The sequence below is a fragment of the Petromyzon marinus genome, chromosome 30, assembly GCF_048934315.1.
Source record: "Petromyzon marinus isolate PM22_M1 ecotype Great Lakes invasive population chromosome 30, UKy_Petmar_22M1.pri1.0, whole genome shotgun sequence".
Lineage (NCBI taxonomy): Eukaryota > Metazoa > Chordata > Hyperoartia > Petromyzontiformes > Petromyzontidae > Petromyzon > Petromyzon marinus.
In genome coordinates this window covers 10,428,260-10,446,334 of record NC_133696.1, presented here as the reverse complement: position 1 = coordinate 10,446,334, position 18,075 = coordinate 10,428,260, and the positions used below count along the sequence as shown (strand labels likewise).

The 18,075-nt window shown below is 43.9% G+C and overlaps 1 protein-coding gene across 1 annotated transcript in view; it reads left to right on the top strand.

Annotated features, from left to right (window-relative positions):
• The window catches only part of LMOD2 (leiomodin 2), a 37,388-nt gene extending 29,055 nt beyond the window's left edge, over positions 1 to 8,333 (top strand). Inside the window, exon 3 of the mRNA XM_032963552.2 lies at positions 6,660 to 8,333. Within this exon, the coding sequence (XP_032819443.1) occupies positions 6,660 to 6,686 (27 nt within the window). The 3' untranslated portion in view covers positions 6,687 to 8,333. The remainder of the gene's footprint in view (positions 1 to 6,659) is intronic.
• The last annotated feature ends 9,742 nt before the right edge of the window (positions 8,334 to 18,075 follow it).

Below are 18,075 nucleotides of genomic sequence, written 5' to 3'. Positions count from 1 at the left end.
AAAGGCGTACAGCTCAAAGGCAATGCACTATCAAAGTAATGAGGGCTCGGGGTGAGCATCTACATCATTAGACCTCCTTTGCCAGTACCAAAATGTAATGATAGGGTTTTTCCCCTTTTTTTCTAGCAACAAAACTGAAACCTTTTTACAAGGATTCATGTCTGCATTAACCACAATACCTGCAGTCAAAATGCAAACAAAAAACATACAATAATAATATATGCATTGTCCCTGAAACTGATTGGTCCACACCAAGGGACGGCTTTCTTTTGAGCCTCGACCCAATTGGTGCTCGACTAGATGACGCCAAAAGGCGTACACGTACAGTTCTTTCGCACTGTGAAAAGCCTGTAGGTAGCCAACTATGCTAATCAGAGGTGCTGTGAAAAGCCTGATGAAAATGAGATGTCGAGAATGAGTAATTTAAGAGTTTATCACAGTGGTGAATGACACCCTGCAACGTCAGTGGGCCAGTGGTAATACACATGCGGGGCATATTCATATAGAGCGTTTATCAAATGTATGGGAAGCCTACCCAGTACCGGTTAGATATCACTTGCTACTGACGTGCATTGCATGGAATTGAACACAGGTCACCAGGATCATAGCGCAGTGTCTATATTCAATGCATCGGCACTCCCAACAGTGCGTTTTGCAAAGACACAAACGCAGCACATTCTGTGCACATTTCTGGAGCTGAAAATCATGCGGATCCTCTACGTGTGACTTTATGTCAACGGATGGCTGAGCGTTCAATAATGGATATAAGAACGTGTGAATGTGCACGGACGTTTATATTAAAAGCTGCCGTCACTGAAATGACGCATTTTCTGTATTACATAAGCCCGACATAGTACTCAAAATAATATAGTGTAAATGTATGCCACCACACTCGACCAAAATTTGGATGGTGCTCGGTTGCATTGGGGACCCCGAGACAGCAGAGAATAATCCACAATATATCTCTCTCTGTAGAATCACCACTGCCGAATGCCCACGAACGTGATCCTTATATTATTGATGGACTGAGCTTGGGCCCTAAAAAAGTACGAGCATGCTTGCAAAGGACAGATGAGAATGCTGTTGGGAATATCTCTAAAGGAAAGGAGGTGGAATGCAGAAGTGAAAGCCTTGCCGGGGATTACTAATACTCTCTAGAATGGAAGAGAGTCGAGGCTAAGATGGATTGGGCATGTTATTATTATTATAATATTATGTGCTGAGAAGAGACAGAGATGACGCAATAAGAAGGGCTTTAGAGATGAGAGACCCATAGACTTGTACAGAGACACATAGACCTGCATAGAGACCCATAAACTCGCACAGAGACCCATAGACTCGCACAGAGAGCCATAGACTTGTACAGAAACACATAGACCCGCACAGAGAGACCCATAGACTCGCATAGAGACCCATAGGGCGACACAGAGAGCCATGCAATGCAACGTTTTAAACGTAAATTATTGTTCACACGTACAACCGTTGCATGCAGCTCCTATACATGCATTGCAATGAGAACATGGACCATTGCACATTACCCCATGTCGGCACGTAACAAGGTTTTTGCACTGAACGGGCCAAACAGTGTCCGTGGATGTTTTCTTGCTGATAGCTTCAGACAACGCAACAGAATGAAATGAATTGGCCTGGCTACGGGTGAGACTCATAAGCTGAAACTGTTCCATAATGTACCTGCTTAAACAAATGGTTCTGGGTAATATTTGGTCCAATATTTATATATGGAGAGACAGCATTGTCTGCTTATGTATTCATGTAACGTGTCATTATGGCTGTATTTTTCCTCTCTCCAGTCCACCATTGCCAACGCTGCCCATTAAGGTTTCTTCGCAATAAAATAAAATAAAAACTGCGAATGAGGCGTACGCTGTAACAAAATAAAATGGGGAAAAGGCAATTCTACCATTAAAGTTCACCTTATCACTGACAAAGAGCCCGATCATCTCGCCTCGCACATTTCCTAAAAATAACGTGTGAATTGGCGCAGCACCGATGAAACTATCAATTATCTTTACCCTCTAAGAACCCCCCCCCCCCCCCCGACGTGCCTCCTGGAAGAATCTGCGGTGTGTACGCGAGAAACTCTCCGTTGTAAGCTGCACCACCCACAGTAATCCACCGCCTTTGAAAGCAGCGTTGCCCTATTTCATTATAATTTTTTACTTGCTAGGTGGCACAATAATTATAGATCCTGACTCATGGTAAAAACATTGGGACAGGGCTCAGACCCATCCTATCCTCGATCAGGAACGGATAAAATTAGAACTGATATTTGGGGAGTTGGCCCTGGTTGCACTGGACGGGACTGGTCCTTGCCTTGAGAATGTGGAATCTCACCACTGGCTCAGGGTTGCCAATAAATATGTGTATCACCCCTTTGCTGGCTTGAGCAGCAACAATCTTGCAAGACGTATTATTGTTTTAATATTGGTCTTGTGAAGGCCGACAGAGACGAAAATCACTCAGCTCGGCCTTGATCCAGCAGTAGATTGATGATGATGACGATGATGATTGGAAAGACAGATGTGGAAAGGCAGGATTCTGGTTACAATATCCATGCTTGTTAACAGCACTCTTCCAAGCAGGACTACAGTATATGCAAGGCTGCAATGTGGATATCTGTCTTTGCATGCATTTATGTACTGCATTATATATGTAAATTGTGCCAACTATTTCAACGTTCCTTAATTTCCCATCACCTATTTGAAATAACAAATGTTGGTATGTTTCGTTTTTTATCATTTAATTATCAATCATTTCCAAATGGCCAAATTTGTTTATGCTTTAAAACATGTATTCATGAAGAACATAAGTCACATTCTCCAAGAACAATCAGGGTAACTGCGAGCATACTTGTGATGCGATGCTCCTCAAGTGTTTACAGACATTCAAAAATTAGTTTCAAAGTTGTTTGAGCAACAGCGGCAACCATGCCCAATCGCCTCCTCTTTAATCAGCAAATTGAGATGTTGGCCATACATCAACGGCCATGCTTTTGTTTGCCACACAGCAAGGATGTGTTAAAGAATAACGCAAATGTCAAATACTGCGCTGTGAAATGCCACACTAACTTCCCAAAGCTGACATTTAATAAATGAACTCTGCAGGCGTTGCATAAGCAGATGAACACGTTTAACTAAATTTTACATCTAGTTGTGTGTGCTTATATATTCGGAGTTTCCAAGTTATCCCCGTGGAAACGTGGATTCTTCTCCAGGTCCTCCAGTTTTTCCCTCCACATTTCGAAACATCCATATTTAGAAATATATTATACTGTATATATAGCCAAATATTCGAGTATTTTGCTACTATATATTTCAACATGATGAGCCACTTCGTTTATCTATCATTTGTTGTCAGGTCGCCTCTGAAAAAAGAGCTATAAAGGGCCTAGTGGACCTTACCTGGGAAAAAAAAGAACTTTTTTATATGATTGTGGAATTTCCACCGTTGGCTGAGGCCCATCGTTGAAGACGATCACCGATGCTCGTTCTAGCAGGGAAAACTTTAATGGCAGAAATTTGAATTTAATAGCAGAAATTTTAATGTCAAGCTGGCTTGGAGTAGGGATTATCAGCACAAGTCACTGCCACTCGAGATCACCTTAAGGCTGTCTATTATAATCATCCTATATGTTATTACACTCTATATTTGTATCATCTTATGAATAGTTTTAAGAAAGTGTAAGGCTAGATGGATGCGACGTGTCACAATTGTCCCTAGGCCTGAGTTGCTAACTGTTCCGGCTGGAATTAAGCACACACTATGGGCCCTTAGGGCCTGTGTTGAGTAATTTTATTTTTAATTTTTAAATCAACTTATTATTGCAGCATTGTTTTCCCAATTTGGGTAGTAACCTCTGGGTCTCAGATCTTCCACCTCAGTGTTAAACAGGGGATGTGTTTATGTAATAGCCCCACAAGTCACGGAGATGACAGTGGAGCTGTTGCAATTGATTTTTTTGTATATCTTTTATATGTGGCAGCATCGCGAAAATATCGCAAGACATTCCGAAGTCATAAAAAAACATAAACCCGTCGGATCCAACACCAATGACTGACATTTGTGTACTCTGCTAGCAATCTATGATAACCGGTAACGTAAAATATAAACATTATTTACACAGTTAAGCGTAACTACAATGTATAGGACTTCAACACCATCCTGTATAAGAGATGCATAATTCTTCATACAATTCAACAACAAAAATCCTGTTGATTTAACTCAAATTGCTGCAAATATCTGTTAACCGCAATATTGGTACAGTATTTCTTCATGGTGTCGAGAAAAGTAGTTTAGCATCAAATGATATTAAAAGAACAACCAGGTTAATCATAAACAATAGCAGGTGCTTTCTGCCTTCGCTCAAGAGGAAAGGCAGATCTCAATGCTTCAGCTGACTCGCCTTCTCCAGGAGATATTGAGAATGACGCAAGAGAGTGAAACGTACTGAATGAGAACATCAGTGGGATTAGGTGATGTCAGGTGATGGACTTGCTGAGGTTTTCAAAAGATTGATATTCAGTATAAATATAATACAATTAAAATCACCTGACACTTAACAATGGGTCTGGTATGGGTCTGCCATGGTCTAGTGGGTAGCACGCTGGGCTTACAATGCACAGGTCATCGGTTCAATCTCCAGGTGCGGTAGCTCAAACAATGGGGAAAGTTTTGACAAATCCACCCCTCCGCCCTCCCCCCTCCACCTCCACCCCCTCCCCTGCCTCTGTCAACCCAGCCGTGTAAATGGGTTCACCACAACTAGCCAATCAGCAGGTCCCATGTAGTGGAGTAAAAGTGTGTGTAATCTCTCCTCTTAAAAGACATCCAGCAAGTGTGGAAGAACGTGCCAATTAGTTACTCCTTCAGCACATCGGTGTGTTGAAGAGTAAACCCACACCATTTACAATTTGAGTACGACGTTTCGCTGGTGATTACAACCAGCTTCATCAGGCGGTTAGCCAGACTTGTGAAGACGTCTTCCTGTATCGGTCTTAAATAGAGTAAAGGTGATGTAATCGCTGTGAGCCTATCAGGTGCGAAGACCAAATTCTGGCTAAACGCCAATACACCGGTGTAGTGAAGTAGTAAGTAATTGGTATGATTTGTTTACGTGACAAACCTTAAAGATTGGCCGTATTGGGTGGTGGTGGGTTTAACAACACATTTATATGTACGCGATTTAACCCCCCCAAAAACTTTATTATAGATATTGGTCGTGAAAGCCTACATGTTAAAGTGTGGAAGACTAGATAAAAATACTCTCCAGAGGAGACCATTCCACCAGCGGTGGAGTTTAGAAAGCAATTGCAGGGCTGCACCTTTATCTATCGATATACCAAGGCATGCAAATTGATACGAAAACTTGATGAGTGCTGTGGTTGTCCTACCTGATGACGGACGCTTGTGTTGTGTCCGAAACGTCGTGATTTAATTTATTTTATTTTCTTTACCTACGTGACTTTACTGAAAGAACCAAAGAGTATGGATCCTTGCAGTCACGAAAACTTCAAATCTAGAATGAGCATTTAATCGTTGAACATCAACCACCGGTATATGTACATGCATTCGTTAATAACCATTACAGATTGTCAGCAAATAAAATGCACTAATTGGAGGACACATGGACATGAAAATAAATGGGATATTACAAGATGCATTTTTTTCCTGCCCTGTTTTCCAAATGAACGTATTGGCGGTACACTAGTGGTGTGCGGTATAAAAAAAAAGCTATTTTTTCGCAATCATTATTTATGTTCCTGCGATTCGCAACCCTGGCCAGAAAATATTGCAGGGTGGTGATGGTGCGTCAAAATCAGTTCTCGTGATGTCGAAGCAGTGGGAAGAGGAATGTTTATATCAGGGGTGGGGAACGTCCGGCCCGCGGGCCGTATGAGGCCCACGAAATAATTTGGTCTGGCCCTGCCAAGGCAACCGCAGGCGGGACTCGAAATTCAATAAATCTAGGAGCAAACCTGGAAAAGCAGTTGCGAGTAGCAACATCGTCAACACCAGCTAACATCATCACACTCCTCGCCAAAGAGAGGCAGTTCCAGCCCATCACATTCGGGGTGAGTTAATTAAATGTTTGAGCAAATATATCAGGCTATTTTTTTAAGTTGATTATTTTGTATGGCCCGCGAATGATGTTATAAATATCCAAATGGCCCGTGGCAGAAAAAAGGTTCCCCACCCCTGGTTTATATGAGCAGCTGAACACTACGCTTCGCAGTCTGTTGCCATATAGCAGCACCCAGCCTGATGACGATTGGCTTCAATGTGTTCCAAAGTCAGATTTGACTCCTCGTACCCTCGACTTGGTCGGACAGTTCCTCGATTTAAGGACCCAAATCAACAGTCAATATTGACATTTTTTAGCAAGTCTCAGTAGACTGAATAAACTTGGCGACAGGGTCGATCAAAGACTAATAAACAGATTTGCTGATTCAAATTTAGATTGTATACTGTTTTATGAGGACCGGTGTGTTATGCTGCACCGGTGTACCGCCAATACGTCCATATATATTGAAGCTGATAAGAATAAAAATGATGCCGCATGTACATCTGATGTCAGGTGTTCATAAAACACAGCAAATAACGTTTTTTTCTCTCTCTCTCTCTTTGTCTTTTTCATGAAGGTGGAAGTACCCAAACTTCTGCAGTGATGAAGCTGAACTGACACCACAGTGCAGGCTCAAAGGGAAAGGGGTGGAAGTTTAAAAATGATGTAAAACAAAGCACGCCGAAACTCCTCCTCTGCCGCTTTTAAAACTCGGTTGCCGCCCGACAGAGCTGTGGAATTTTTTTTATGTACACACGAGGAATACAGGAACACGTTGTCGTGCTTAATGTACCGTGAATGTAAACAGGATGGTTTTATTGCACACGTGATTCTACTCGGTGTCGAGGGGGTCGTTTTCACCCCAAACGAAGACATTGTTACGATGTTGTCGCCGTGAACCCAGCTCGTTTGAATCTGGTCGAGAGCTTTCGAATGTCCTTCTGCGAAACCGTCTGAACGAGCTTCGGGTGTACATTGTTTGTATATGCGCTAAATGTTACTGTGCTTTTGAAGAAATATCATCCGCTTCTACCGTACCTATAATAATGCCACTGGATGAAACGTTCTCATTAGCAGCATAAGCTACGGCAGTAACACGTGCTGCGGTGATTGTCAAAGCAGTTAACCACATGAGTCTGCATGTAGTTACACGCTTGTTTTCGGTATCCTTAGAAAGCTATATTGTAAACGGTTGTTAAAGTTCTCATGCTAAATTAGCGTGGATAATGTTGACACAAAGGTCACTCCGTGTCTGTGACCAAGAATGATTCCACAGAGAGCAAACGTTAAACTCAGTTCACGAACTCGATTGTCACCGCTTTTCAAATCGGATTTGGAGTGAAATAATTTCACCGAGGCCATGGCAGTCACTTGATGTGGGGTAAAATATTGGTATGAGACATATCGATACGAATAATTTTCATCAAGAATAGCATTTCGTGCAGGATACAATGTATGGACATCATACATATTCCGAAATTGAAGCCTTGTTGCGAATCAAATGCCTATGATCCATACTATAGAAATCTGGTGTACACACGTCTCAACATTATTTCACACTTTTGTATAGAATGTAACATTCGAACTGTAGGTTTTCAACATATAAAAGACCGAACGAAACATGCCACAAAACTGCCGTGAGTTTTAGGAACATGAATTGGCATTAAACAAAGGGCACACTACGACCAGTATCGATTTGCAATGCGTTTCGTGTAGAAAAACTACCTTCTTAGTTTCGCCGTGTCTGCCACGATGCCTCGCACCAAAGGCTGAACAGCTCCCCTTCGAGTAAAATGGCACGCTCCGCAGTAGCTAACAAGTTGTAATACACAGAATGAACAGTTTCTGAACGGGGTGGTTGTGATCATAACTTTGGCCGAGGGGGCTGTATCGTCTGCTCTCGTTTGACCTCCACGTCTGATGTATTATGTTGCCAACTCTATCGGTTGTCTGGGGCTAATGCTGCAGTTATGCCATGCATTGCATTTCGCATTTTATAACCAATAACACAGCACGTATGTAGTTATTTTGCAACGCCTAAATGCACTTTTCCGCAAGAAAAAATACCAACAGTATAATTTTGACACTGCGCCTTAGATTTGCAAAAACCGTTGCAATAAACGGTGTCGTAAAAATTAAAGAGTACTTAAAACAATAAACTCGTCATTGTATTAACTATTTTTAAAATATATTAAATGCACTGCCTGCAGCTTTTTGTAAAGTACAATAATAAAAATGGTTATATATATAACGCTGAGTTAATGTCTCATCTTTAGTAAGAGTTGTAAAGCTTGGACGTTAAAAAAACTCGACGGCTATTGCAATTAACGGTGCCTCGTGACTGAAAATATGCAGCAACTCCTCTCACGCACGAAACTGCTACCCGCATCTCCAATTATCAACAAGAAGATGTGCCATCTGCAAAATCTCTCATCATCCGTGGCCCGACTCTTGCGAATATTCGAGACTGTCCGTGGATTTTCTCAACCTGCGTTGCACAACGGCCTCCCTATAATCCGTCACGTTCTTCCCCACGTATAATTAATTGGAGTGAACGCGTGCGTGCGTGCGTGTGAGAGTCGCGCCGAACGAGGAGACGGACCGATGAAATCAGCTCGTGCGCAGGTTCCGGGCGGATCATTCCTGCGCAGGATCACGAGCGATAGTGGCGGCTTTGGTGAGGCCCTCGTCTGGCAGTGGATGGACCATGGCTGGATGATGATGGCATTTTGTGGGAGTCAGACAACTGACTGTGCGTGTGGCTCATCGGCGAACCTCCTGTCTCGCCAGCTGCACAGTGGCAACATATTTCATGAAAGCTGCATATGGAACCGTCACAGGTTTGTGTAAATATTTGTTTCGGAGGGTGATTTGTTTTCGGTATTCCAAACAAGTTGTCTCATTTTTTTATTTATAGCTTTCGTGACTGCAGGGATTCATATTATTGGTTTATTTCGGTAAAGTCACGTAGAAGGGAAACAATAAAATAATAAAAATATAAAAAATAAAATTCTCACGACGTTTCGACTGCAACACAAGCAATCATCATCAGGTGTGAAAACCACAGAAAAATTTCAAATTTTCGTCGATAACACCGTTTCTTGCTGTGGTTTTCACACCTGATGATGACTGCTTGTGTTGCAATCGAAACGTCGTGAGAATTTTATTGTTTTATATTTTTATTATTTTGTTGTTTCCCTTCTACGTGACTTTACCGAAAGAACCAAGAATAAGTTGCCTCATGAAATATTAAAAGGAACACAAAGTTAACATTGCATTTTAAAGGCCATTTTCAAGATTATATTCGCTAACTGTTCCAGCCAATCATTATATATATAGCTCACACTCGTAAATAACACTGCTCCCAATAAGTGTTATCGACGAATGGGTTGAGTTTTTATTGTTGTTCACAGTGCTTTGTGCACTGCTGCCAAAACTTGGCAGCATCGCCAAATAACTTTTTAGGAGAAAAAAAAATCCAATCTGGCACGTCAGATTTTTGTCTTGAGTTTGAAACAAATTGTAAGGGAAATAAGGACCACAGTGTAAGGGAAAGAAATACTTCTGATTTACCATCTCCTTTCAATGTCACCACATCCGATGGATCATCATGATCAGCAGCAGCCATGATTCATCCGCTGCTGGATTATGGCCTCCGTAAGCCGTGCATGTACTGTGAGCTCAACAGTCAAAATTAATCAATGATTCAATGCACAATTATACCTTGACTGTGTTGATTTGGATATGTACTCTGAGCACTCATCAGTGAGCCAGAGTGGTGTGTTGTAGGTAACAGGAAGATAATTAAAAAGACACTTTTACTTGTCTGCACTTTCCAATTGCATCATCATCATCATCACATGGTCCTCACCTGCTGAACTTCTTTCGCACCGTACGTAGCCAACCGTTATAAGCGGAGGTGCTGTTAAAGCACGCACACCCTGATGTAAACCCTCTCAGTAATCCAGGCTTTCTGCGTGCAGCAGAGCATCCTCAGGCTCTTGCACAATGTCACAGATCTTGGCATCGGGCCGACAACCTGTTCCACGTTAGGGACAAGCATGCCTTCTGGAGCTGCCTCACCCCTCAACTTAGCAAGAGACCTTCACTCTTACGCAGCTCAAACACTACAGGGAGAAGGAGCCACTCTGCTGCTTGAAACATGATTCCAGAAGACTAAGTTCCAGGCAATCAAAGACTGGGAGTGGAACAGTGCATCAATTCGTGATATATATGTTTATGTCTGGCGCTGCCACGGTACAATGTTTGACACACTCGGGACTTACAATTCAGACATCACAGACATAACAGGTTCGATCTCCTGCAGTGGCAATTTAAACAATGGCAAGTTTCGGAAATCCCTCTCACCTCTGTCCAACCAGCAGTATAAATGGGCGTACAATCATAGCAGGTTTGATTGGCAGGTCACGTGCGATGGAATAAAGTGTGGGTCCTCCCACATCTTCCAAGACGTCCCGCCGGCGTGGAAGAGGAGGCCCACCTTCTAGACAGGCACTCTCTAGAACTCCCTCTAGTGGAGATCCATCCACAGTGGCATGGTCAAGCAATTTCCCCGCACCTCCGATTAGCGCAGTTTGATACGTGTACGGTGCGAAATAAGCTCAACATACATACAATTGTAGGGCACCTTTATATTGTTTTACCTAACATTGTATCTAATGGGTTCATGGGACCTCTGCAGCCACTATTGGCACTACCATTCTCTGCAAAATCAGACAAAATAGCTGATTATTTAACCAAAAATCATGGAAAAGTAGCGAATCAGTAGGAGTGATGGAGCGCGTGAACATCACGTCACATTGGCGAGATGTTAACTACCTCGCCTGGTATGCGAGTAGTTCGTGGGTTCGATGCCGACCCTGACACCTATATATTTGGAGTTTGCATGCTCTCCCCGTGATTGCGTGGATTTTTCTCCAGGTCCTCCGGTTTTTCCCTCCACATTTAGAATGAACATCACGCGTTTAGAATAATGTGGCTTCTGCTATAGCAAGGTCACTTCTGAAAAAGAGCTATATAGCTCAATGAGGCCTTACCTGGTAAAATAAAAAAAGATAGTTTCAATAGTTTAGCTTAGGTGTGAGAAGAGCTGGCTGGAAGAAAGTAATTGCGAGATGGAGGTTGGGTGCATTGTGCGGAATTGGCTGTCAGAGACGGTAAAGTAAGTAAGTTTGACAGGCTAACAAAATGGAATTTGAGTGTTTTTTATTCTTATATTAATGGTTGGCCTCTGGTTACTATGATTTCCTCCCACACCAAGTATTCCTAAAAAAATACAGCGAAATTTCCAGCGCAGCAAGAGGGATGTAGCGAATGTGTTTTTGGTTAAAACTAAACAAATATATTTTTGGTGGCACCAGCCTAACAAACCCGAAATAAAACGTCACCATGTGATCGCAGTTTGATTACATTCGTATTTTTATTTTATTTTTACAGCCAGGTGAGAGGCAAATAAACGTCTCCTTACTCAACGGAGACCTGGGATAGAGTCAACAACAGCATAAACAATAGAAACTGTCTATATTCGAAGCTTTCGTGACTGCAGGAATTACTCTTTGGTTCTTTCGGTAAAGTCACGTAGAAATAAATTAAATAATAACAGAACACGACGTTTCGATTGCAACACAAGCAACCATAATCAGGTACAAATGAATGAGAAAACAAACAGTAAACTTGAAAGTACAATGCAATACAACACAGAGAGTCGGCCAACACCACAGTCAACACCCCACCTGGTTGATTACGTTCTTCCAAAGATTGCTAAATTTGAGAGAGAGACAAAACATAGACACGGAGACACACAGAGAGACACACAAGCAGAGAGACTCACACAGAGACACACACAGAGAGACACACACAGAGACACACAGACAGACACACAAGCAGAGAGAGACTCACACAAAAACAGAGAGCGACACACACAGAGAGACACAGAAAGACACACAAGCAGAGAGAGACACACACAGAGACACACAGACAGACACACAAGCAAAGAGAGACACACACAGATACACACAGAGAGAGACACACACAGAGACACACAGACAGACACACAAGCAGAGAGAGACTCACACAGAGACAAACAGAGAGAGACACACACATAGACACACAGACAGACACACAAGCAAAGAGAGACACACACAGAGACACACAGACAGACACACAAGCAGAGAGAGACTCACACAAAGACACACAGAGAGAGACACACACATAGGCACACAGAAAGACAACGTCATCAACCAGGTGGGGTGTTGACTGTGGTGTTGTCCGACTCTCTGTGTTGTATTGCATTATATTTACAAGTTTACTATGTTTGTTTTCTCATTCATTTGTACCTGATGATGGTTGCTTGTGTTGCAATCGAAACGTCGTATGCTATTATTTAATTTATTTCTCGGTGACCTTACCGAAAGAACCAAAGAGCACTGTATATAAGTTGAACTTCTTTCGCGCCGTACGTAGCCAACCGTTCTCATCGGAGGTGCGGGGGAAGGACAACAAACTAAACACGCACACAAATTAAGTACTTCCTGTGTGTGTGTATAGAGTAACTGGGAGCAGCGGCTTTATTCACTTTCTCTTACAAGAAAGTCACTTGAAATGTTGAGTTATTAAAACGTATCATTTGGATTAAGCACCCCTCAATCTCAGGATATATATTGGCATTTTAAGACCTATAAACTTTGGCACCAATCGTACCACCTATAAAACCGTAAACATAGCTGAAATTGATAAGACCGCAGGAATTTGAAGCATACGTTTTAAAAGCCACATGTCCACTGTCCAAGGAATCCAGTAACCTCGCCAGGGTCTCAAAGACTCAATAGCGATTATAAATGTGTAACAGGAGCAATATGATGCCATGTTTTCTGGGTATCAAACGCAAAATGATTTTTAGAACCCTAGCATTAGCGCATTTATCAATAAAATACCGCATGAAATATGCATCGTATAGTTTCATGATGCTCTTCAAATTTCGATCAGGAGTCAACTCAACCCGTCACGACGCATCCGGCATCAACCAACGCGGAACGCTGCCTTGTGGGAAGTTGTGAAAATAGGGGGTCTCTTCCTCGAGCCATCGGGGGGACTCCCACAACAGGGTTCGGTGTGCACTTGCCATTTACACATCCCCCCCCCCCCCAATATTCAAATATGCTCAAAATGTCCCCCCCCCCGCAATATATTGCTATAAAACTATTTTATAATAATAATTGCTATGCTATGTAAATAAAAACAACAATTTGCTAAACCTTGGCCACAACATCTGGACATGTCATCATATAAATCAATGCATATATTTCTGTTTATATTATTGTGGTTATGGTTGTACTTTATTAATCCCTAATCTCTGCCATTACATATAATGAAACAATAAAAGGTAAAAAAGAAAAAAACAGAGCAATGTAATACAATATACACTATGAGGCATTATTGTAAAAAATAAATAAAAAGTCCATCCCATGTGTTAGTTAATTTTAAAATGTTTTAGGCAGGAAATGAGTTTTCAAATTTAGATTTTTTTTTCTGGGGGGGGGACCCCAGACCCCCTGGAAGATTTTGTCCCCCCAAATGTTGACTCCATGGCTAAGGCCTTGGTAAACATCGCCAATAGGGAGACAAAGGCGGCCGGGCGTGGTGTTGGCCACCCACCCCCCTCGTGTGCCGTGCCGGCCTTCATAGATGCTAACAGCACATGTCCCTACAGTATGTTAAGGCTATACGGGGTATCTTTGTCTTTGTACCTTTACCTCATAGGCGCTATATTCGCTGACGGCACTTGCCCCATAAGTTCGTTGAGGCTATAAGTGCGATCTTTGTACATTTATCTTCGTCAATCCGTGTGTGCGCAGTCCAGCTTCGCGAATCCCACTTGGATACGTGAACGTCTTCTGTCTTGTTCTACATACAGTGGTACCCCGGAGATCGAACTTAATTCGCTCCAGAAGGCCATTCGAACACCGATTTGTTCGAACACAGAATTAATTTTCGCCATAAGAATTAATGTCAATGACATTAATTGGTTCCAGACACAAGAAATCTCTCGTAATAAATCATTTTTACACGAAGTTTAGAGTAATTACATATTTTAAAAAAATCATACGAAAAAACAAGAAACACTAAATAAATGGAATAAGTTAATAAATATATATGGAATACATGAACATTGAACTTCACTTTACCTTTAGTAAGGAGAGTTGATGGCTTGAGTGGAAGGTGGTGAGGAGGAGGAGTAGGAGGTGGTGATGTTATTGTTTGGAAGGGGAGTCCCCTTTGTTTGGGCAAGCGTCATGCACGCTGGCCACACGCGTCTCATCCGTACAGGTTCTTCCAAGTCGCGATTGCCGTTCGACCTCGTTCGGTTTCCGGGGCAAAAAATGTTCGGAAATATTGTTCGAACACCGATTTGTTCGATTTCTGGTGCGTTCTGCTGTTTATAATACGATGACCTTCAGACCGCAGCTCTTTCGCCAGCATTGCCTCTTAATACCTCTCACACCACGGTTAATGGTATAGTTTTACAACATGGAGTATACTAGGGCCTCGCAGCTGTCTCTCTCCCCCTCCTCTGTTCCGACCATGGACGAACTCGTCCGTCTGAACGGGGCCCGTAGCTATCCGTGGTGCTGAAATTTGAGGGCGCTTTGTTCCTCTCACACAGCTTAAAGGCCGTGATCTGAACGTGGCCCTTTCACTCCAGCGCTGTCCTACCAGACAGTCTCGCCCCTTCACCTGATGAAGGCCGCTTGTGTTGTGGCCGAAACGTCGTGAGAATATTGTTGTGTTATTTTATCAATTTATTATTTTATTCTCATTCTACGTGACTTTACCGAAAGAACCAAAGAAGATGTTTATAATAGTCGAAATTTGTCTGTGGGTTGGTGGCGGAGTTTGTGTGTGTAAGGTTTGTTTGATTTCGCGCGCTTGCAAAAGATTTGGCTCTCCAACGGTGGGGTTTACGTAAAATAAAAATAGCCAGGTACCACGCCGTAAGCCTCGCCGTGAGCAAGCGCTATTCCTTTTTCACATCCGTCAACTTTTAATTAGTTTAATTAGCGATTTTGTGCGATTTTCGTGTGCTTTTCTGTATTTATTTATGACACGTGCACGACCGTACCAACTCACGCGCCTTTGGTGGGGGGGGACGGCCCATGCCAAGTTGCACGCCTTCGGTGGGAGTGAGGAGGACATTTTATTTCGCTTTCAAAATGCTGTTAAAATACACTAAACGCTCAGGTAAATTCTTCACTGTGTGATGCCCCCCCACCCTGATGCGTGCAGTTACTACTATACAGTCAGTAGATGCTACCACTATAGGGTGTAGATATTACTGCAGAGCCGGGGAGATCGTGGCTGGTGGGGGGGGGTCAGGGGTAGCAGCCCAGCCCCAAACTGCCAAGGTGTCACCTCGGCCGGCTGGGCAATCTAGGCGAGTCCGGAGGCTCTGCACGGGACTAGGCCTCACCACGCCACTCTGTCAGGTGAGTACTTAGTGCTATGGAGTCGATAAATACTGCTATAGAGTCAGCATGTACTACTGTGGTGACAGCAGGTACCACCACAGTCGGTATACACTGCTGTAATCATAGGTACCACCACAGTCAGTATGCACTGCAGTTAGATTTTTAAGAGTAATTTAGAAAAATGTTGGCCCGGGCAACACGGGATAAAAAATATCATATATATTTATAAAACGACAGTTACGGCATGCACAGACGATGCATTACTGAACAAAAGTGAAGTGCAAACCGCGTGAAATACGGGAAAAACGCTTTTTGCTACAATGAAGTGTAGAAGCATGCAAAAGGTAACGCGAGGTTAACACTGCACCGGTGCGGTGTGGTTCACGGTCCGACTTGGGCAGCCACCCTGGATAACGAATTTCCCCCCTCCCACCAATCAAGTGAGCGCCATTGTTCTAGCTTAATCACCCTCCCCCAGGCCCGATTCGATGCACCTGCGTGATTCCAGTCCATCCCCTTGATGGCTCTGCACAAGTTAACATCTCGCCGCGGTGGCAAGATGTTAACTACCTCACCTGTTATACAGGAGGTCGTGGGTTAGATCCCGACCCTGACGCGTGTTGTATATTTGGAGTCTGCATGTTCTCAAATTTTTCTCCGGGTCCTGTCTTTCCTTCCACATACCTACTAAAATCACCCAGTAATGTCCTTAACGCTCGTGACATCACTCTACATCGACCATCCCCCTTTATTAATATTCATGAGCAGGTGACGTCCTCCAAATGGTGACATTCTCCGAATGGACACCCCCCTCCATTCATAATAATTAGCGGCTGACATCACTCCATATTGAGTACCCCCCCCCCACCCTGCGTCATTAATAATGGCATTACTCCACAAGCAGAATGGTGGAGCGGAAACTTAAATTTATTTAGGCACAATTGCTTGCACTTTGCCACTATTATGACGTAATCTACGCGTCACCTTATGTGACATGTGACAAAAACGTCTGTGTGTGTCTCCCGCATGCACGTCACTCCACATGCGGACCCTCCCGTCATAAATAGTCATGTGTCCCTGCATTTCATTACTAACGTTCAGGAAGTTGGAGTGACTATTGCTGCATTTGTAACGCCAATTCACCCATCTTTTATACAGATGAAGAGGAGTCGGAGACTGGTTACGCACTTGTTTATTCTTCAACCCACAGCCACACTCGTTCCTAAAACCAACCCCGAACACGCGTCTCGCAGCCCCTTTTAAACCCTCCATCTCCGCCCTCATTCCCAATACACATCCTCGTCTTGCAAGCCGGGTCCATATGATGTCAGTGCCCTTTGACCCCCGTCTAGTGCTGAGTGCATGGTGCGAGTGCGTGAGGATGGCTCGCAGACCCCTTACATCACCCCCCCCCCCATTCCTTGAGACAGAGCCATCCTTTGCTCAACAACTGTGTGCTTCGGCCGGTCAAAGCCAACCATGGCCGGGCGCATGTAATTTCAACAACAACAAAAAGTGCAATGAAGGCAAAGTAACAACGAAAATGTGCAATAAAGGCAAAAGTAACACAACACAATTCCCCCTCGATCCCCTTGTTAACAAGCGCGCCGCCGCTGTCGCAGACTTCCCCCACGATCCAATCCCTCGACCGAACACAACAGGGCTGCAGGGATGTCCGTGTCCACAGCTGCGACGAGGCGGCGTGAGCGTGAGCGGGTTAAAGGTCCCCGTCCTGTGGCCAAGTCCTCGGCCGATGCCGCGGCTTGCATCTTCAGCCACGGACGCCAATGTATCCAGTGCTGGCATCCTGGTCGCCTGTAGTCCTGCAGGATGAACAGTGGCTGCATTGTCAGTCGGATTCCACGAGTGTGACAACCTCCTCCCACCCGGCCGAACTGACAATGAAGGTGGTAAAGGTGACGATGCTCATAGGAGCAGCTCGGCCGCGACGTCACTTTTTAACCTAGAGGGGTGAACGTACCACCTACGTTTTCCCAACTGAATGCGAACACATTGAGGTCGCAATACCTGCACCACTGTGGCCAGACCCTGCCAGGGCTGGTGCAGTTTCGCTGACGTATGTAATGCTACTTGTGGGCAGTACAGCCAAGCCAGGTAACCCACTGCAAAGGGATCCGCGACTGGCGGCTGAGCCCGCAAGCACTCGTTCGTAGCTTGCACAGACGCGGATGCTGCCGAGGCCGCCTTGCTAGCCTCGTTCAAATACTTGAGCGAGTGGCAGAACGCGGCTGGCCAATCTCCCGATTGCAATGGGACAGAGCGCAACTGTGCCTCAATCGGAGGGCTCGACTCGCGTCCATACATCAAGAAAAAGGGTGAGTATCCCGTTGATGCATGTGGCGCCGAGCAATAGGCTGTCAAAACCCCAGGGATGTGCAAATCCCAGTCTGTCTACTGGTCATTGACCATGTGACACAGCATCCCCGAGAAGGTGTGGTTAAAGCGTTCTACCATCCCTTCCGGTTTTTGGGTGGTAAGGGGACATCT